The sequence below is a fragment of the Antedon bifida genome, chromosome 7 (genome assembly GCF_963402885.1).
Source record: "Antedon bifida chromosome 7, ecAntBifi1.1, whole genome shotgun sequence".
Classification (NCBI taxonomy): Eukaryota; Metazoa; Echinodermata; class Crinoidea; order Comatulida; family Antedonidae; genus Antedon; species Antedon bifida.
In genome coordinates this window covers 22,140,280-22,163,110 of record NC_136232.1, presented here as the reverse complement: position 1 = coordinate 22,163,110, position 22,831 = coordinate 22,140,280, and the positions used below count along the sequence as shown (strand labels likewise).

The window sequence follows — 22,831 nt, the reverse complement described above, 5'->3', positions numbered from 1 at the left end:
CTCCAAAATGTAATTATTTAACAATATCTTTATACAGGATTACACAATCAGGTAAAAGAAACCCTGCTTTTTATTGTGGTCCTGTCTTAAATACAAAAGAATCTGGGGAAAAAAAGTTTAGTTAAAAAAAAATACTTTGAATGAAGCAAGTGTTGGGGAATATTTAATTTCAGTTGGTAGCTTATTCTATATTTTAGCGCCTGCAACTTTGTTTTAGTGTGAAAAGGTTAACTGAAAAGAGTAGACTCCTGACATGTTGTAAGTGTAAATCATCATACTTTTAGAGTAATGTCGATTTAAAAGTTTTATGACGTTTGCTGTTTATACCCGGTCGTTATATTTTAAGGTTAGGTTACATAAAACAGCGTTATATATGTAGTTGTCGTTTTTTTTTTCCGTTGAGTACTTATTTAACGGAGTAATTTGAGCGTTGAGATTAACAAAAAGCTTTCGTTTTTAACGTTTTCTATTCGAAAGATTTTCTGTTGAGCACAATCCGTTTACAATTTACCATTCGAATACAAAAAGTACTCAACGAATCTTTGTGGACAATATAACAAATGTTCCTATGAAACGCTTAATTGGCGAAAATTGCTAGTGAACGTAAACAAAAACAATTAAAGATACAAAATTTGATGGAATTTGCATATACAGGAGGGAGTGATCGTATTCAACTTGCTCTGCATGGAATGTTTACAACTTTCGGGTCACTGACGGACATCGCGCGGAGGCGTTGACTAATTACGTCATTTTCCCCGCTTTATCGACGTTTGTTCCAGTTTTGTCGGATCGAATTTTGTCCTACTAAGTGCCTAGTTGGCAGACTTGAAAATGTAGAGTTTTCATCATTTAGGACAATGTATTACTAACGCGGAGGCCTGAGTCCCCTGGTTTAGGAACTCTCCAACGCTGGATGCGTCGGGCGTTTTTAGCATTTTCGACATATTTAATGCCTGTTTTTCACTGCAAAGAGACCCCTGAGTTTACCCAGTGAACGCTTATAGCCGTTACGCCACTGGATGATAGGCCTAATAAGTAAATTACTATCTCCATGATGAAGGACGCACAGATAATAAAGACGACGATATTTAAAACACGCCCTCGAAATTGAACAAGTGAATAATTTAGCATTTGTATGAACAATTATCTGGGTTGTAACACAAATCAAGTCAAGTACAGAACAGGTCGTTATTTTTTTTGAATAGAATTAAAGTCACAATTGTTCACACATACTTTTATAAAGCATTTTGTTCCATAACAATCGGGTGTGGACAAGACAATATAAGCTTAGAATCTCACCACAACAGACCTTGGAGTTGTATAGATTGTTTGGCTATATAGCTCTGTTTGACGTCACACACTTAGCTGATACTAAGCGTCAGTTAGGGAACGCCGCGACAGAGACTCAACGATTGTAACATCATCTTCAGTAGAAAAAGGTATGTAAACATTTTGTAGGCCTAAAATAGTTATGGAATAACGTTTTTATATTATATATTATGTTTGCATCATAAGTGTGCGAAGATATATGTGAATTAACTGCAGATATTGGCTTAGTAAAATGTAGGCATTATACTTGTTCTCACAGAGGGAGCAAAATTAATAACTCCCACTGACCGCGCATAATTCCGAGCTTTTGTATTGTAATAATTCTTTTATTTCATATATTATTAAATTAAGTTAAAAGGTAGCTGATATAACAATAGCTCATTCCTTTTCATGTATAAGGAAGAATAAAAAAATTAATTAGCTACCCGCCTCAAAGTAGGCACTTCCTCATTTATTCATGAAATCAATGGAGTTTTTGATCAGAAAAACTGCAAAAAACTGGAAAAATTAAACAGGATAACAAGGTCGATCCGAGGCCGTCGTTTTCCTGCGCCGAACATTTTTAGGGTTTTCGCGTAAAAATGGTTCTAGCAAAACTATTGAATTTCTGTTAAAATATTTATGAATACCACGTCGAAAACTATTTCTTATATTTATAGCACAGTTAATGGTCTGTGTTGTGACATTTATACCGTTTGGCTGGTAGCCATGTCTATAACAACAGTTTACGAACTGTAATTCCGCCTTAGGTGTCGGGTACTACCGTCAGTTATTCAACTAGGTGTGGCAGAACGGTATAATGGTTTACACATACAGTAGCTCCAGTTTGTTATGATTAAGTTCAGTGAGTCGATCAAAATTCGAGTTATACACGCGCCAGCAACAATTACGAGGAACTAAATATACGACCTAAATAATTTATAAAATCTGTGACGTTATAATGTACTAGAAACTCTTGACGCACATGCGTTCAAATGTTATACACGTTCGCGTCAACTTTTATGCCCGTGAGATAGGCCCGATAACGGGGAACTAAATATAGATATTATGCCCTAAATTTCATTTATAAAAATGAACATTTTCTGCTACGTTATCAGCCGCCTAGACTCTTGACACGCGCGCGTTCAAATGATGTTATACACGCTCGCGTCAACTTATGCCCGTGGTAGATAATTGACAGTTATTGCTTTCTCATAACATCAAAAACACCAATTATGAATTTAAAAATATCTCCTAGGCAACAAAGCCATATTTCCAATCATTTGAATTGCATGATGAATATTTAATTATATTTTTGTTCAAGGTTTTCCACGGACGTGCGTATGCGGAATCTCTATTTACAAGTTTGATAGTATAACTATTATTGTGCCATTGGCTATATAGGTTTATTCATTTGTTAGTTGACCTCATAAAACAGATATGCTTCTATTGTAAGGTCTACATGCATTAAACCCTATTACAGGTAGCTCAGCCTTACAGCGCAATCATTTTTGTTGAGTGGTGGTGGGTGTGTTCTTTGAAGCCCTATATTTTATACTAAAAAAAATAGCCCGCTGTTCCAGTGTGGTAGTAGTTCTGTTTTCCGCGTTTCCGGGCCACTTAGCGATTTGCTAGATTGAGAGTATACGGGTATAATACAGTAATGCTTTAATTTAACAACATCTCGAATCTTAGAGTAAACGTCATGCTCGAATGAACATATTTACATCTTTTGTCATATACCATTGTACTAAACTTGTCTTTTTGGGTAAACATTGAAATCTATGGACATTTTCATGTACAAACGTATATAAATATACATAGCCTACCCCGAGCACATAGACACACAATCATGACTTGCTTCAATATTTTAACATTAGGGCCTTTAGGCCTAGTCATGATTAGGAAAAATGGTATTTATATGATTATTAGAAATTATTATTGTATAATCTATCTGTAAAATCAGAATTATTAGAAATTATTACGCCGACGTTGATTTGTTTGTTTATTTCAAGTTGTTGTATACAGACACACTTCCACAATGTTATGCCTAAAAATAAAATGTTATGCATAGTACAATAACAAATATTATACGGACAAATAAAATGCCAAACTTTACTAGCTGCAATCAATAATGTAATACTCATGATAACTAAAGCATCCGTTTATAGATTGTAATTTCTAAGCCAAGCCTTTATCCGGTCTTGCTTTTATATCGATTATTCATATAACCCTACTTTTTTATGCTTTATTCGTCTCTTATATATTCAATTGCGGTAATCTGTACTACTTTCGTCAACTACATCACGAATAGACACGGTATTGAGTTGATGCGAACTCTATTTTATCATATTTAATGACTATAAACACTTGTTGCGTTTAGATATAAAACATTTGGTGTTTAGTAAACATGTTGAACGCATGCGTCAAAGGGCTTCTAAAAGTAATACTTTTGAGAGCAACTGAAGGTCCCTTTAAATTTGTAAAACAAAATGACCGCAATGTATTACTGAATATCATGGGCTCATTAATAATTACAATATTTGATAAGCTCTACATTTTTTAATGCGGTGTTTATAGGAAGGGACACTTAAGATACTACCGATTGGTTTGGACCGATTTCAAAATTGTTACTCCAATAAATTGTGTAAATAAAATATGTTTATTACACAAATAAGAAACTCGACCCGCTATAGGTACCACTATGGAAATAGGTTTCCAGGCCAGTAGACCAACTAAGCCATGTTAGTAGGTAAATTTTATCAATCTAGTGGTCTACTTTCATCGGACTATCCGGGCTCTCATCTCCGGAAGGAACAAACTTGTTGACTACTTCTACATTCGCCTACACCACAGATACAATGCCTGCTAAGTCCTCGAACAACAACTTATTGTCCACCAATACTAATGTCAATGCCATTTAGTATTTTGAATAGATAATTTGTACATTTGAAATACAATGCGTTGTCTCTTTGTATACACCGGTATTGTGTATGTTCAGAACACTCTTTTTATTCATCTTCGGTAAAGATCAGACCTCGTAACTTATTATGATCAAAATTACTCATGGTACGCCGTCATATATGAATAATTGTAAGCCTATAGCCATTAAACAGTTTAGTAGTTTGTTTATGGATTTTTACTCACTCGTGGGTTAACGGTTTCAGCAGATAATGCGCCGTAGGCCAATATAATATTGGCAACTCGAAACAATAAAAGTAGGCCTACATTATGTTCGCCCTGGCCGGTTTTATAGGCTTGTGTTGTTATTTGTGCTATTGAACACTCGCTTTTCAATTTTCCAGTCCTTTCAATTATTTTGTTTACAGTTATAGATGTTTCCCATGTATTTATGATTTGATGATAAATAAACGTATATTCAGTTAAGTTGGATTCGAATGCAAAGGACGACAGAGGGCGTGCTATTTAATATGTCGGTCTATTACAAGATACAGAAAACTCGAGATTTAAATAACATTTTGTGATGTCATCAGTATATAAATTTTCTTGAAACCCAATGGTCTGTTATTATGTACATATTTACAAAACATTTTCAGGAAGATAACTTGAAAAGGTGTTTGCTTATTATTTGTATAATACATTATTTGCATAATACATTATTTGCATATAAATACATTATTTGCATAATACATTATTTGCATAATATATTATATTATTATTTGCATATAGTAGGCATATTATTTGATTGTTAACATGATTGATATATTTTAACATTATTGATAAAAAAATATATTATATTTAAGTGAATTGACTGATGAACAAACATATAAATTAGAATTACAATATGAATGGAATTGTGGTTGGTAGTTAAGCTGGTATAGATTAACAAGAAAAACAACCCTGGTCTTCCAAACCTCGAGTTGATATCAATGTATTGTTTATCAGAAAAAAATATTCCATATAGGATTTATATATGATTCTATAACCTTGACAAGTTTGTATCAATTACTATAGAGGAATTCTATTATGCGGCTCAAACAATACTCTACAGTTATATTTTGTTGTATAGTTTAAATCTTTCTTTTATTCATTGCAATGTTAAATATTCCGAAGGGTCAATACCGACGCGACGATCCACGCACTGCGTAGTAGTAGTACTGTAGTAGTAAACTTGCGGTCCACGCCCACTCTCTGATAGTGTGCCAATCTCTTTAGTTTCGTTTCTTTGATTCATTTATCGACTGAGATCTGTCGCACTTGTAGGGCTGGTTGCCGAAGCTATTGGACGTAACTTTTCGCAAATCAAAGGTAGGCCTTAAACTTAATTAAGTTAAGCATGAAAATGATTGCCTTGAGTTAGGTATGAATGCTTAATTTAAGCATTGGTATATATACGTCAATAAGAAAAATCCAGGAACGGTGCTGCAATAACCAAAATGAAAATAGGGCGTTACCCGGTGCCTGTTTTGATTCTGATTAGCAACTGTTTGTGGAAACATAATTGAGCTATGGATAAATAACATGTATCTTATTATTCAATCAATGTTTAGTTATCTTATAGCTATTAGCTATATTATTTTATTGTACTTTCTCATTTAAATTAAACAGGCACGTTTTTAATCAGAGAATCGGATTAACGAGTTTGAATATAAATGTTTTAAAAACCCGACATGCTTAAATCTCATGTTTTACATAAATAGTTAGTGCTTTGACATTAATGATAAGATGCATGTTGGTCCGTCACAGTTGTTGCTGTTTGGTGGGTTATATTTCTGTGCATGTGGGGGACGTTGACGTCATAGTGTGGGGCGCTGACGTCATTTTTAGGGACGTGAGATTCACAAGTAGGCCTACATGGTCGTCTCAATGTTTAAAAAAATGGCTAATTCGAATAATGCTGAAGGTCTATTTGGCTTCAATGCAAATATATTTGTTTTCACCTATGGTGATGAATTTCGCTGAACTAATTTGCGTTTCTTACCGTCTGCACCCACACAGACTACGTGCCCAGCTCGCATACGTTTCTGATTTACATAACATTGATGTCATTTTAAAGTCCTATTATTGTCAAATATATCAAGGAAGTTTGGAGCGCTTTTTTGCAATTTTTACTGCTATGGACTTAGAGTCCTAATGGGCCCAAATAACCAGGTTTTCCGATTCAGATTTAATTTTCAGGATGCATATTAAAGCGCTTATATTTAAGCAATTATCAGTGTCATTTCATTCGACGAAATGCAATTTCATCAATATAGTAAAGAGGTTGTCTAATTAACTAGGGCGTTCCATAGATCATACATGGATACTTATTGCAATTAATATTATATATTTAATATACGTTATGGCAATATTATTTCAACGATTCTAGCTCGCAGTCTGAAGGCCTATATCGACAGTTGATATTATTTGTTTAGTGACATTTACTCAGTTAGCCTATTCCTATACAATATGCCTAACATTAAATTTACACAGACGAGCGGTAACGGTGATACACAATAGAATCTAAGTTATTCCTTAAAAGCGTGGTTCCCACTAGAAGGCAACGCAGCGACGTATTGACGCAAAGTAATGTATTGCGTAATCACAAAGTGGGAACTGACGACGCAACAGTGCTGAAAAATCGCAGGTTTGATTTCACGTAGGCGGGGGCAAACACAATTATTGGAAGGGCATTTTCTTACGTTGCGTAAGTTGCGTTACGTTGCGTCGCTAGTGGGAACCAAGCTTCATGACCATTTACACACAAACGCGGAGCGGACGGGCGGTTTCCGTTCAAGATAGATACAGATTCTACGTGGGAGAAGCTATGCTTAAGCGTGGTTCCCACTAGAACGCAACGCAGCGACGTATTGACGCAAAGTGATGTATTGCGTAATCACAAGTGGGAACCGACGACGCAACAGTGCTGCAAAAAATCGCAGATTTGATTTCACGCAGGCGGGGGCAAACACAATTATTGGAAGGGCATTTTCTTACGTTGCGTAGGTTGCGTTACGTTGCGTCGCTAGTAGGAACCAAGCTTTATCGACAGCGGTAACATAGAACGAGTGGCGTGAAAAAATGGTGCTACAGGATTTTGTTGTAAATGCTTTATTTTATCCGGAGCTATTCTTTAAGCTATTAAATTACGGTAGAGATTAGAGTTTGTTTTGATCGACCGGCTGCGAAAAGGACCATGTGTTGTGAATAATGTCACAATTTGAGAATTGAAATTATATTATTACCAACCCCAGAGATTGCACCAACCATATCGTATCTCGAAATGTTCCATCCATCATAATGCACTGCAGTCGCGCGTATTTACTTTGGGCTTTTAATTACCATGGCAACAATCGATGCAAGTTTTAAATTACATTCAGTAATTAAATAATAATCATACTCAAAATTACACATCAACATTTTCTTGGTCATTCGCATTTATTAGTTGATGCACAATGATTTATATATTACCGTTTTTTTTTATAATAAATATTATGATATATCGATTAGGAAAGAAAACTGTCTTTATGAGTCATTATAATCCGTTCTTATTTATCATGTTTATTCCATATAAGGCGTTGTTTGTTGGTAATAATTCAATTTGTTATTAATATTATTATATTATGATTTGCCTCTTATATTAACCTCAAGATTATTCAGTTGTAATTCAACATTTGTACTTTTAAAGAAATCATTATCATTATTTGTATAGAACTTTAATCCTTGGATTGATGACGACGAAGGTCATGTGACCACACGTAATCTACGTAATTCCACGCCCACGATTCGACGCGCATCACGGGTTACACTTCCTCCCCCAATTCACTAATTTCAGGCGTTCTTGCGTAACGAAACAAGATAATAGTAACAATGTGTAAAGAAAAAAAATCACGTCGATAGAAGGAGAGCCTAATATCGATGTGATCCTATGGCTCATCCAAGTATAGTCAAAACTGGTTATCTAGAAATATGATTCCAGATTAGTGAACTGATCTGACGTCATGAGTTCGAAGTTTTTGTTTTCTTGGAATCATTCTCAGATGTTAAAATAGGAGTTTTGTAATTACAGGAAAACACTTAACATAAAGGAAAATAACAGATACAACAGTCCTACAAAAGTCAATGAAATATGATTGTAATGAATGATTAAAAAACATGTTTGATATTTCAGACTACACTGTCGTAAGGCTTAATTGTTAGTCCAGACATAGGTTACCCCGCTTAGAGTTGAGTCAATTAATAGTCTTAAAGGACAACTTGACCGAGGACCATATTTTTACAACGTATTAGGGATGTACATATGATTTTAGAACCATCGCGAGATTAAGGATATCGCCGCACGCGCTCGCCGTACAGCCGTCGCCGTAAATTGCTGTGACGTCACAGGTGCATCGCAAAGTCATGAGTTTTCTGGAAAAGACTGGCAAATCGCGAACATTTCTAGTAAACACACTTTGTAAATAATCGTAAAAAATATAAATGTTGATTTTTTTTATTGTTTCTTTTGCTTATCTAGACTCATTAAGTCAAGTAATTGTCCTTTAAGGTTGTTTCCACGTGAACATTCATCAGTTCTCTTTGGTTGTTGGTGGATCAAAATATCTATGCGCATGCGCACCGCTTTTTATTAGTGAAAACCATGAGAGATTCGTTTAAAGACGTTCATAGCTACAGTATAGCTTAAATTGATATTGTTTTCATGTTAACAAAAATAAGAATCTTAAAATCGATATTGAGACTCATTGAATTGGCGACTAATGTATATTAATGAGTCGCTCTAAGGACAAACTTCCTCACTAATTGCTATTCAAGTGATTTTTCATTCAACTATTGTTACCGAGAAAAGAATAGAAATAGACAGTGTCATAAAGTATTCTTCTCGTCCAAGGACTTTAAACAAATTAGTTCATGACGCCCCTGGGAAATTAAACTTAGGTCCCTGGATTGAAGTGGTCTTCAATGAAATAACTCTTGATTTAGGATGTTCCGAATGAAAGGAGACCGGGCTACGACGGTACAGACGGCTCGACGGAAAGCGTTTGCATAGCAAAAATATCGCGACCGGGCTTTTGCACCTGTGGGTCATAGGATCCCTCAGATAACCTACAAATTCTTAGAAACATTTTCTACTCTTGTTAACCTCAAACCAGCGCACCATATCCTTAAATATTAATACTCTTTTCGCTTCTTGTGACAAATATGGTACCATATACTCAACAATGACTCTTTTATAATGCACTGCATTTGTACGCCTATGATTCTCAGATTGTAATTTTGACTACCTAGATTTAACGTATCTTATTTATTTTTCAGAAATATAGAACAACAACAAAATGTGTTGTCCATCGTTCGCAAAGGTTTTGCTGATCATATTCAATCTAATTTTCTTTGTAAGTTTAATTTATCTTTCTATTCTGTTTAAAGTTGTATCTGTAAATGACGTTTGAGTTGAATGTAATTGACACACAGTGACGATGAATAATTTAGTTTTGATTATTAGGTGTAACACTAAAGAATATAAGAAGCACAGATTGGCTTTCTGGTGTATTGGAAGTACACCTAGTAGAGTAGAGAAGCAGGACAGTCTTTCATAGAGATCCCGTCCGATTTGTGACGTTATAAAAGCATAGATTTATATTAAGTTTTGCTTTTTCTTACAGGTGATTGGAATCGTACTATTTGCTGTCGGAATATGGACAGTAACTGATCCTTACAAGCTTGAAATTTTAGAGATCTTGGACAATGCAGTCGTAGCGAATACTGCCTATATTCTAATTGTTCTTGGCGTATTCATCATCATTGTGTCATTCCTCGGCTGCTGTGGTGCCATCAAGAAGAATAAGTGCATGCTAGTAGTGGTAAGAAAGTTCACAGATCGTTGATCATGTACCCGAGAACAACTTCTTTATTTATCATAGTTTCATCACATTTAAATCAAAATACAAAAAATACCTAATATAAAAATACAAACCAACTTAATATTTCACCCAAATTTGACCTGTTTTAAACACCCCTTTTACCCTTATTTGTTTCTTTGTCTTGTCTACGTCCATACTTGATCTCTTGTGTAGTGTATACCGTCTGCAACACCTGTTTGTCTCTGTCTCTGTCTATGAACATTGATCCGAATTTTCTTGGTGGAACCTGTCTTAAAGCTCTCTGAGCTTATTTGAGTTTCTCCAGATAGACTATTCATTCATTCATTCATTTGATTCATATTTTGTTAACTTATTTTGAATTTTGCTTTGTGTAAATAAATAAATGAATGGATGAATGAACGATAAAAGACGAGTGGTAGCATAATTATCTAGAACAACAATAAACATCATGTCTTCTGAAAGCACTTTCGCCCACATGATACTATTACAGTAGCCTCAAACGCTTTATGTCAATAAATGAGAAAGAAAAATAGTTTATATCTGTGAAGATCTGTAAACTGCTACTTTTAAACAATATTGCATTTTTTCTTCTTCTGCAGTACTTCATCATTGTCCTGCTCATCTTCTTGGTCCAGTTCATCGCTTGCTGTATTGCTGTCGCCTATAAAGAAGAGGTTGAAGACTTTGTCAACGATGAATTGTATGACACCATGGCTGACTACAAGGCTCCATGGGATACTGAGGAAAAATACAATCTTGCCTGGAACGGAATTCAGTTTTTGGTAATACTTTTTTTTAAAGTTCTTTTTTATACTTCTTCTTTATTTTTCTTTATCTAATTGTTTCTTCTTTCTATTTTATTTTCATTCTACTTCTATTTCTTTTTTGTTCTGCTTCTTTTCCCTCTGTTTCTTGTTTCTTTTTTTATTCTTCTTCTTTCTCCTATCTTTCATTACTGAGTTTTTTGTTTGTTTATTTTTTTCTTCTGCTTCTTTCTCTGTTTTTTTTCCTGAGTCTTCTTTGGCTTTCATTTTCACGCTCCTTCTTTTTCGTGTTCTTCTTCTTTCTCCTATCTTTCATTACTGAGTTTTTTGTTTGTTTATTTTTTTCTTCTCCTTCTTTCTCTGTTTTTTTTCCTGAGTCTCCTTTGGCTTTCATTTTCACGCTCCTTCTTTTTCGTGTTCTTCTTGTTTCTTTTTATTATTTTTTCTTATTTATTTTTCTTGCGCTTCTCCTTTCTTATTTCCTCTTCCCAACTCCTTTTATTTGCACTTTTTAATCTTCTGCCAATCTAATTTTTTTTCTTACTTATGTTTCATCTTTTTCTTGCCTTTTCCTCTTTTTTTTCCTTTTATTCATGTTAGCTATAAGCATATTTTTTATAAAATAGTGTATTTGATAATAATGACTTTTGCGTTTGTTGCAAATTATAAATTTAGTTTCTATTTTTCCAGCTTGAATGTTGTGGAACAAACAACTATACCGATTGGGCAACTACTAGTTATGCCGGTTCTAATGACGGTTATAAAGAGACTGGAGTTATCTTCAATGAGTTTCCTCCGTCATGTTGTAAGGTAATACCTCCTCCTTGTAAAACTAACTAAAATAATTCGGCAGGCCGATTTTCGTTAAATTGAGACTTTACTCCTAAATGTTATCACCAAAGAATTAATCTTGGTAAAGTTTCTGTTAAATTGAAATATCGAAACAAATCAATGTAAAGAGTTAATGACGACACCATCGGTTTATTTTGCAGGTTAAAGATCCAACTGACATTCCAAGCGACGAAGATTTCCCCGAAGTCACTGATCCTACCGGCTGTGCTAATAATCCTAGTATTACAAACATGAATATGGATGGATGTATTGACTCGTTTAAAGACTGGGTAGAGGAAAACGCTCTATACGTCGGTGGTACTGGCTTGGGTCTTGCTTTCCTTGAGGTAAGAGATTGAACGATTTCAGTTTTGTACATCTCATTACCTTATACATCTTCCTTTTCTGCATCATTGGTACTCGCCATTATTTCATTTCATTATCCGGTGTATTTCAACATTATACATAACAAAAACAATTTGGGAGACCAATGTCAACCAAAGTGAACTTAATCACTGAGCTGGTTGAACCATCATCATCATCCCACTTCATTCCTGACGTCATAATTCTCTCTGCCAAACTGTTCCTATCATTATCAATGACTATTTTCTCTCTTTTTTCTTCAGATCTTTTGCATGGTATTCGCAATGTGTATCTACTGTGACGCCAGAAAAGAGGAGTCCTAAGGATTGATAACGCTTATTTCATTATTTTGGTTGGCCTATTTTGGGTCTTTGTCCTAATCTTTACAAAAAAAACCCACTCGTTTTATGCCTTTGATGTGAATAATGATTTTATTAAATGTTCATGTTTTAATGGATTGTGTTTACCATTGCCACAAACCTCATTCGTCAGTGGAACCACAAAATCTCACATGTTGACGCGAATGCGTTCAAATGCGTCAACATGTGTAATTTTGTGTTACTGACGAAAACATTCAAGTTTGTATGATTTTTGGTACTTTCTAGTCAAATTTCTTGCCAGTCTTACCACAAAAGCAGATGAATATACCCAGTAAGCAATGTTATGCGTCGTGCAATTTTAAGCACGTTTTCGCACATAGAGATGATCAGGTGTGTGCGCACTTATGAAGGCATAATTGCTCTTCTTCCGTGTTTGCGTTTGAGCTCATTCGTTTCGTTATCGTTTCGATTGTAAGTTAGCAAAATCTAACATTGTGTGTTAGGATGTTTTTGTGTGTTATTTTTTATATGGTATGGAAACTAGAATTTAGTTTGTAGTCTATCAGAATATTGTGATTTAATTGTATATTATTGATAACAGGGATCAGCTTTTGATTTGCGCCAACATATGACCTCATGCTAATTTATTGTGCGTTTGGCAATTTTTGTCAAGTCGTTGAACCCAAATGGTCATCGTGAAAAAAAATCGAAATCAATTTCAATGGACGACGGCTTGGGACAAATGACGTATTGCATAATCTAAATAAAGTCCTGGGTCATAGGTCACCACAATTCAAAGGCTCTCCCCTATGACGTTGTTACAAGGACATTATGTATTTAAAAAATTTCATGATCAGTATTCTACATTTATCAATATATTTAGTATGACCTATGACCTATTACATTCTTCTCATTATTAACTATGAAACGCCATAGTTTATCAACAGTTAAACCATACCACTGGTATGCTTGGTACGCTATTCGATATTATTTTAATAAAACATCTACTTTAGTCTTAGAAAAGGTGAGCTTGTTATATTTTAATCCTATTATACTGTATTTTTTGCCATTGTGGCCTTCCATAGGATAAGACCACTTTTGATCTTTGCTCATATCGTTGGGAATTGTTATATTTAGTATTGGGCTAATCGTTAGTTGGTGCTTAATTTACGACTACATGATATCATTTTTTTACTATGAAAATGTATAGATTTTAATCGTATATTTAGCTATTCTATTTTTATCTTTGTATAACGGTGTGAGAGTATAAATAAACGTATTGCACATTTAGTAAAAAGTCGCCCATGTTTAATTATTTACGTAGTCGTCCAAAACATATGATCCGATTTAATTAATTCCAGGGGTCCGGAGATTATGGGGCCCATGAGCAGTGCCCAGCAGAGGAAAAAAATAGGCATTGAAATATGTCGAAAAAGGCTCAATGCGTTTTTAAAATCGCCCGAAGTCAACGTCGGTATTGGAGGGTCAGCAGTGGCGTAACGGCTATGAGCGCTCACTAGCTCACTAAACCCAGCGACCCCGGAGCTTATGGGCCCCCTGAGCAGTGCCCAGAGGAAAAACAGGCATTCAAGATGTATTGTCCCCCTGAAAAAATAATTCTTTAAAAAAATTTTGTTGAATATTCCATTTTAATGTAACGTACAGTTATTGACTTTGACCAAAAATTGGATTGTAATGTAATTGAAAGCAAAAAATGGTCAAATTGGCTGCCAGCCAATGGATTTTTGGTTGAATTTAACCATTTATTTTGTCATTTTACAAGTGAAAACATTATTTTTTTTGTTTATTTTTCCACGGAAGTGATTAACTTTATATTAACTACAAAATAAGGTATTCAAAGTCTGATTTAATTAATCTTCATTTTTCATGTTTTTGGGGGACAATACATCTTTAAAATATTTCAAAAAGGCTAAAACCGCTTAAGACCTCCAGCGTTGGATGGCCACTTTGGTTCCTAAACCAGGGGCCTCAGGCCTCTGCGTTACGCCACTGAGTTCCAGTATATCTTATGAAGATGATTATAAAACAATACGGTACATTGTAATTATAGAGAATTTTAAAAGCTTTGAGAAATAAAATATGTCAAATAAAAATTCTGGTGAATATTTACGAAGAAGAAACCGTAATTAATATAGATAGGCCAAGATAAAATATAAACGAATAAGTCAGTAACATCCGTATTTTCTCAATAAAGTAGAACTACAATCAACGTATCTCAGTGCAGTTTATGTGATATTTGACCCAGGGTTACAGCGGTTTACCAACAACCATAATATGACTACCCAACTTGAAAACTACGGATAACAAATTAAGCCTAGTATTGTAACCAAGCTGGATATAGCACACCTTCTATCGAGTGTTGAAATTAACCCCAGACAAAAATACAAGCCACTGATTGGCTGATCACACACTAATGGAATGTTCAACAGAGCGGGTTAATTTGAATCACAATAGCTGGCACGTGAAGCCAGCTTCTTCTCTCCAAGTATTCGTCATTCTCCTGGAAGTAAGCAGCGGAGGAGGGCGTGAGCTGATAGAGGCTTCAGTGGGTATGTATCATTAATACTTTGATTAAATCTGGCAATATAGTTCCCTTTAATATTCTTTATTTTCCCTAAAAACATCTTGATAACAATGTACCAAGTCAGATAGTGTAGTCTACGTGGTATAACATTTTGTTTCATAATTGGTGCAACAAATACAAAATAATGTCCAGTCTCACACACTGAACACAGGTTGCACATTCAAGTTTAATTGGCTTTAAGACATTTTTATACGTGTACATTCTACAAGGAAAGCCAAGTGTAGGCCTTTAATAAATTACGTTTAATGTGGGCTATTGGTTCCCTGTTTACTTTCATTAAGAAATAATTCTTATGTGTGTACTAACTGTGAATATTTTTTTTCATAATATACAGTAGCCTATAGATTTTAATTTAACTTTGGTCGCTTTATCTTGCTCGATGACCTTAAAGATGTATCGTCCCCCAAAAACATGAAATGAAGATTAATAAAAATATATTGAATAGGCTATTTTGCAATTTTATTAAAGTTAACTTCACTTCCATAGAAAAAAAGTTTTCACTTATAAAATGACAAAATAAACAATTATATTCAACCAAAAATCCATTGACTTTTAGTCAACCTGACTATTTTTGGCTTTAAACAGTTTTTGTCATGAAAATCATTTTGTTTTCGATCCAAATTTTGGTAGAAGTGACAACTATTATGCGACATTAAAATGGCATATTCGACAAAAACATTTTTAAAATAATTTTTTCATGGTGACAATACATCTTGAAGTAAACTCTTTTTAAAAACATGTTTTCCTTCATTTTTTCCAGGTCGTACGATTATTATTACAGTTTGGCTTCTTTAACGTACGGTAATTAATTTATTATTATTTATTAATTTATGCAAAATTATTCATGACGTACTGATGTCGCTTGACGTCCACGCCTCGTTATCCTCTGCATCAAGATGCTCAGAACTGGTATACGTGAAGAAACATAGTAAGAACTAACAACCAGAACCATTGGAACTAGCATACGTGTATAATTGTATGTGTTCATGCATACATGTATACGTATGGTAATTGTAAATGGTTCGTTGTTTTTCAGATGAACTAACACATGTAAATTTATTAGTATGCAAATTACAGGTGGATTGAGCTGATATATCGTATCTAAATCCCTTTCCCCAAAACACATTTGTGTAATGTTGTATCATGCGTAGATAGGATATACATTGTTTTAATGGTATGCTTGCATATATCCTTGCCTTATACCTATATATTTGTGCATGTGATATTATGTTAATGCTTTGTATACAAATGTATTCTATGATATTATTCTTTTACTAACATTATAGCGGATGATTGCAATGCCTTGATAATGTGGATGTACCTGGAGAAGCCTTTATAGTTGATAATTTTAATAATTTATGATTATTTGTAAAAATTGTATAAATTTCAAACTTTTGCATGCCATGATTTTATTTGTTGAATAAAGATATTTTGAACAAATTTGTGTGACTTTACTACTTTATTGAAAAAAATTTTTTTTTTTAAAAAAGAAAGTTTTTTTTGTCTTTGTTTTTTCTTTTTGTTTTTTTCTTTCTAACATTAATCGTAAATGTAGATTAGTTTTGTTCGCATGATACAACATGCCGTTGTACAATATCCCTATAATGTTGTACACTGGCTTCCATTATTGTTTCTACAGGTGGACTCGAAGGTAAGTAACTAACGCAGCAAGATACGAAGGCAGCAGGGATTTTACCTCTTGGGTCAACCACCGGGCTTCTCCATGGGTCTCAAATGTGCTTAGACTGTTAGGGTTGTGATATAGCTAAAAAAAAACTCATGATTTAATTTTTTATTTTGTTTTCTCTTTAACGTATTGTTAGTTGCAACTGCTTCTGACAACGTTGAGAGAATGTAAACTGTCAAAACTTCTGGTGTCTTCTGCGACACAAACCTCATCCTTTACCTTTCTATCCAGTTAGTGTCTTTGCACGTCAGCACATCTTAGCATGACTGTCGCTAACTTAAAATAAAATTTCCGTCGAATATGGTTATGCAAGGTAGTTGTATAGGGCGGCTCTTTGAGTAACTGTATTTGATATAATATACCCGTAGGCCTAAAATAAATGAATTTGAAAAATTGTAACGAATAATGTTTTAAATAAAATATAGAAAACATTAAACAAATACTGTGTTGAAATAGGCTGCATAGGAGTCTGTATAGGAAGGCTTCTTGTGGTCTTTTCAACATGTAAACAAATTGAGTTAATAATAATAATTAAAGCAAAATAATAAATGAAGCAAAATAATACTTCAACAACACGTATACATACATATATACATACATACAGTTAGGATAACATAGATCAAGACACCATCTTCCAGTTTTTCATTATGGCGGACAGTATTAGAAACATCGCGAGGTGTAGGCTAGGCTCACTCTTGTAAACTGTCTGCCAAATGTCATACTGGAAAAAAAACAAACAATAAATTATTCATTAGGCATCGTTATGTGATTTTGGTTAAATACCACATGCGAGTTATACAGCCTAATGTACCACGTCATTGTCAGTGAGTTATTCTAATCAGTGTACTTCTGGTACCCTGTGCCAAATAGCTCCGTATAAATGTCAGTGGTGATCATTTGGTGTTAATGGTTGGTCTTTAGAGGTCTTGTTCCAATCTTTAAGCCAACGTCAATTTTAAACACTCGAGCAACCCTCAAACGGGACTTGAGATTTTTGGAAGTTTTTGGAACAATGTTGTATCCGTTTTGTATTGTTTTATGTTGGCTTATGTATGGCTGTGTAAATGCCAAAACCTAAACGAGGTTTGTATGTATAATGGCGCTGCTTCTGATTTCGATATCAGCAGTATATGTCGCCTGGAATAGGAGTGATACATAAGCGCTGAGAGGAGCGTTTGAAGTACTGACGATTTTAAAAGTATATCAACAATCTATCAACTATAATTGTTTTTCCTGCATGCGTCTCCCTCTCGTACTCTCAGCAAATCCAAAATCCATTTAGTGGTAAACTGGGGTGTGTACAATTCACCTCGATCCCCATACCTAACCTTTGACCTAATTTGTATAATCTGGTCTAGGCCAAGATATCTATTTTGTATTTTATAGTTTCAGGTCAGTTGTTTGATTATAGCCTCGTAATGTCTTCAATAATTCAACTTATGCATGCCCAAACGTTATCGAAGCTAAGTATATGAGAACAATATAATTTTTAAAATTTTTTAAATTGAATGATTGACCCTTAATCAGTCATTATACACATAAATGAACCCTAGTACCGTATGGCCAAATACACACAGGAATGTGCTAACATTATATATACTGTAATTTTTGTTTAGGCTTTAGCCTACTCTCACTCCTGGTTGTTATTCATTGGAGGCCAAATAAATGTATTAATAGGCCTATATTGATAGGCCTACATATTATTACGATTTTCCACGGACCTCGCATAATTGTTTACCCTTATATTAGCTGTGGTCATTCTAAATATTCCAGCTTGCATAAATGTGAAACAAATGAATCAAATTTCCATCCAATTTGCATTTTTATAAACAAATGTTTAACGGTTTATTTTAAATACTAAACACTACATTTATTGAAACAGACTTCTGTGACGTTGAGGGTTTTCTTTTTAAATAACAAATAACTTTAATATTTATAATAACTAAAATTCATCTCATTTTCACCCGTGAGAGTTGAGTTTGAACTATTTTGTATTGTGGCGGAGTGATTTGTGATGTTGTAGGCCTACTGTGTTAGAGGAGTGATACGAAATCCATGATCATTATTAATATCATTGTGACGTGTTCACACTTTGTTTTCAGCATCCTGGACTTTGAAGACCTTTGAACTCAGCCTTACCAACGTCTGCTGCGGATTTATTATGTTAACACACTTTAACAATAACTTAAAAGTAAAAACCTCAATTATCAGAAGTCAACTAAATTGCCAAATTAAAGATTTATGCAGAATAGTTCACTACTGAAATTTTACTTATTGATTGACAAATATTTGTATAACTACGATATCCCATCACGTTGCAAGCTTAGAGTATCTAGAAATGGCCAAACCAAAAATGTGTACTAGTACACACATAACAACTGACACTCATCCACACACACTGGGCACTATGGGGGAACAGCAGTTTACTGAAAGGCTTCCCAGTATAAAGCATTTTTTTTTAAATGCTTACATAATTAATGAATGACTGTATGTCTTGTGAACCTTCTCTTTGTGAAAAAATATCAATTTTGCTTCCTAGATGATGCAGAAGAAATTGGACATGTATCACCCTGAAAAAAACAATATGGTAAGTTTATACAACATGTTGGAAAAATTTCAATTAGCTTCGATTTTGTATAGATGACGAAATTTGTCATTTGAGTATAGACTTGTCATATGAAATGCCAGGAAAGAGTGGACATAACTAGGCTAAAGGTTATAGGTTAATTACTGTTTATATAGTATAAATATTTTTGTTGAAAAATAATTTTGCTATTTTGCTGGATTTTAAGCTTTTACTTAATGATAAAACATGAAAGTGTAATCTTTTAGGAAACCGACAACTGGTCGATACTTGTAGTGATGTGATACTGGCTGTAGACTTCCAGCTCTTTACCAACAACTTGTACATGTATGACGACTTTAAACTACAGTAACGTAATCATGCTATACCAGATGACAACGAAGAAAAACAAAGACGGGTATCCTTCAGAGAACGGTAAAGATCTTTATTTCCTATTATATATTTCAAAACAATTTAGTTTGTGTGAATTTCCTATTTCTGTTAAGAATGCTTTTATTTTGCAATGCTTAAACATCTTTCAGAAAACAACTGTTCGATGCTTGTGATTGTAGGCCCTCTTACATGTAGGTTACCAGTCGATGTTTTACAAACAGCTTTTATATGTATGAAGTCTACTAATACAGTGAAGATGACAACCAAGAATTTGAATGTAGTATCTGTACTTCTATCTCTCAGTGCGTATCGCTTTATGCATTTTGTCAAGTAATTTCGTTCAGTTTCTGATTTTAATAATGTTCATGCAACAGTGAAAATTTTGCTTTATATTTAATTATTACTAAAACATAATTTTATTTTCAGGTCATAAACAGACGATGTTAGAAACTATTGGGAGAATGTTATTGGTGGATTGGATTCTTCAGATGAACTTGAGCAGACAATATTATAAACTGTTGGAGAATATTGGTGGTTTGGTTTCTGCAGATGAACTTGAACAGAAGTTGTTAGAAACTGTAGAAGAATGTGATTGGTGGTTTATAAATTTGAGCAGACGACATTAACAACTGTCGAATGTGATTGGTGCTTTGTTTTTCTGCAGGTGAATTTAAGCAGACTAGAATCTGTATGACAGACTGACGTCACAAAAGTTGTATTTTGAATATAAGCCAAAATATTACATAGAGTACGCCCTCTGTCGCTCTTTTTGCAAGTGTATATAAATCAGTTTCTCGGTGTTATAATTTAATATTCATAATATGTTCTTCAATAGCCAAACAATTTTATACTATTTAATTTTCAGGTTATATGATATAATATCAACGCTAGAGAATGTGATTGGTTGATTGGTTTCTGCAGATAAACTTGAGCAGACGATATTAGAAACTGTGAAGAATGTGATTTGGATTCTCGCAGATAAACTTGAGAAGACGATATAATAAACTTTTGAAGAATGTGATTGGTGGTTTGGTTTCATTTAGATAAACTCGAGCAGAAGATATTAGTCTGTTGAAGAATGTGATTGGTAGTTTGGTTATAAACTTGAGCAGACGACATTAAAAACTATCGAAGAATGCGATAGGTTCTGCAGGTGAATTTAAACAGACGATTAGATTATATATGACAGATTGACGTCACAAAAGTCGTATTTTTAATGACTGAAATACGTACGCCCTCTGTCGCTCTTTTTGCCACTTTTTAAATCAGTTTCTCGATGTTTAATTTGATATTCATAATATGTTCATGCAATAGCCAAACAATCTTATACTATTTCATTTTCATGTTATATGATATTATCAACGCTGGAGAATATGCGATTGTCTGCTTGGTTTCTAGCTGGATATTAACTTGAGAAACTTTTGTAGAATGTGATTGGTTGTTTGGATTCTGCAGATGAACTTGAACAGACGATATTAGAAACTTTTGAAGAATGTGATTGGTGGGTTGGTTTCTGCAGACGAACTTGAGCAGACGATATTAGAAACTTTTGAAGAATGTGATTGGTGGGTTGGTTTCTGCAGACGAACTTGAGCAGACGATATTAGAAACTTTTGAGGAATGTGATTGGTGGGTTGGTTTCTGCAGACGAACTTGAGCAGACGATATTAGAAACTTTTGAAGCTTGCGATTGGTACGGTGGGTTGGTTTCTGCAGATGAACTTGAGCAGACGATATTATAAACTGTTGAAGAATGTGATTGGTGGTTTGGTTTCTGCAGATGAACTTGAGCAGACAATATTAGAAGCAATGGACGTGATTGGTATATTTTTCTGTGGATGGAACATTATAGACGAATTGTACATACAATATGATTATGATTACAATGATTAAACTGAATAAGGCGAGTACGATTGTAAGGGGGAATTTTAAACTACTTTTATGTTATGCCTTAAACAAAATTTGCCATCAACTGAAATTATAATTTGAATGTTTAATTGATAATATAGAATTTATTGGTATAAGTGAAATATTTTAAATAATATTAAATTAATTTATGATTGATTCCGTTCAAAATTAAATTGTTATTAAATAATGAATGAATTATATGATATATATACGTTAGGCATGGATAATAGTTTTAAATCAATTATTTCAATATGTCCTTTTTCGATTATTATAAATAAATAAATTATGATTGATCCAAATTTAACAGACTCGTACAACCCATTCATTCTTTCTTTTTCTTTATTCAATTTTTATTTCAACTAATTTCTTTAAACATCTTTCCATCATCTTTACCATTTAACGTTAACCAAAAGTGTAAACGGTATGTTTTTTGTTAATTAAGTGCGCTTAGGATTTAGTTTCAGCGACGTAGATTAAGTTTTTTTTAGCTTAGTTAGGTAGTATGTACCGTTTACACTAATCATCCTCGAGTCGCAAACATGTTTTGGAAATGCCTTGTAACAAAATTCGGATGGGACCTCCAGCCAAATTTTAATTGGCATACACATGAAAACATAATTGATAATTTTCATTGTTTTAACAAGTTTTCATAATCATAACTGTAAATTCCTAATGTAATTTATTATCCAATTAATGCTAAATTAAACTTTAAATTTATTTAAATCTTCAAAAATTCTGATTTCTACTCTGAATTCGGTTGAGTAAAACTTGACTCAAATTGGTTCAAAATTGGGTCAAACTCGTTCGTTCGCTTCAAACAACCCTGATTGGTTTATTTTTATTCGCAGAATATTTCTAAAAGTAATTAAATATACATTTGTTTTTGTTTTATTTATATTTCGAATAAATAAAATGAACGAGGCATGACGTATAGTGTATAACACGCAGGCGGGTTCATGCATAAAGGTTTAATCAAAGTTATCAAATCATATTGTATTGTATTGTATTGTATCTATGAATATTATTTATGAATTATATTTATGAATATTATTACTTTTATTAAAATTATATCTGTAAATATCGGTACCTATAATCGATAGGAACCAATTTTCTGAATATAAATTTCTTGTATAAATATTATTGAGCCTAAAACATGTACTGGCCTATAAAAATTATTTTTCAATATTCGGTACCGTATTGATTAATGCCGGATTAGTTATAATTATTATACGATTATATAATGATTGTTATCAATTTAATTATCATAAAA

At 33.7% G+C, this 22,831-nt stretch overlaps 2 protein-coding genes across 4 annotated transcripts; both read left to right on the top strand.

Annotated features, from left to right (window-relative positions):
• The first annotated feature begins 1,168 nt into the window (after positions 1–1,168).
• LOC144848088 (tetraspanin-1-like) lies at positions 1,169–13,418 on the top strand. Of its 2 annotated transcripts, none has more exons than XM_078704770.1 (7): positions 1,169–1,439; positions 9,562–9,638; positions 9,909–10,106; positions 10,727–10,909; positions 11,582–11,701; positions 11,884–12,069; positions 12,349–13,418. In XM_078704770.1, the coding sequence occupies exons 2-7, from the start codon at positions 9,582–9,584 to the stop codon at positions 12,406–12,408; spliced, it is 804 nt and encodes a 267-aa protein (XP_078560896.1). In that variant the 5' UTR covers positions 1,169–1,439; positions 9,562–9,581; the 3' UTR covers positions 12,409–13,418. The 2 variants fall into 2 exon arrangements, with proteins under 2 accessions (XP_078560896.1, XP_078560894.1); XM_078704768.1 differs by lacking the exon at positions 1,169–1,439 and adding an exon at positions 5,452–5,577.
• Positions 13,419–17,623: 4,205 nt separating this feature from the next.
• Positions 17,624–21,775, top strand: LOC144848149 (uncharacterized). 2 transcript variants are annotated; one of them, XM_078704840.1, is made up of 6 exons: positions 17,624–18,164; positions 19,237–19,284; positions 19,530–19,695; positions 19,803–19,955; positions 20,080–20,317; positions 20,519–21,775. In XM_078704840.1, exons 3-5 carry the CDS (start codon positions 19,611–19,613, stop codon positions 20,277–20,279), a joined length of 438 nt encoding a protein of 145 aa, XP_078560966.1. In that variant the 5' UTR covers positions 17,624–18,164; positions 19,237–19,284; positions 19,530–19,610; the 3' UTR covers positions 20,280–20,317; positions 20,519–21,775. The 2 variants fall into 2 exon arrangements, 1 of the variants encoding a protein (XP_078560966.1); XR_013613831.1 differs by lacking the exon at positions 17,624–18,164 and having other exon boundaries at positions 18,897–19,284; positions 20,519–20,806; positions 21,081–21,775.
• Positions 21,776–22,831: the final 1,056 nt, after the last annotated feature.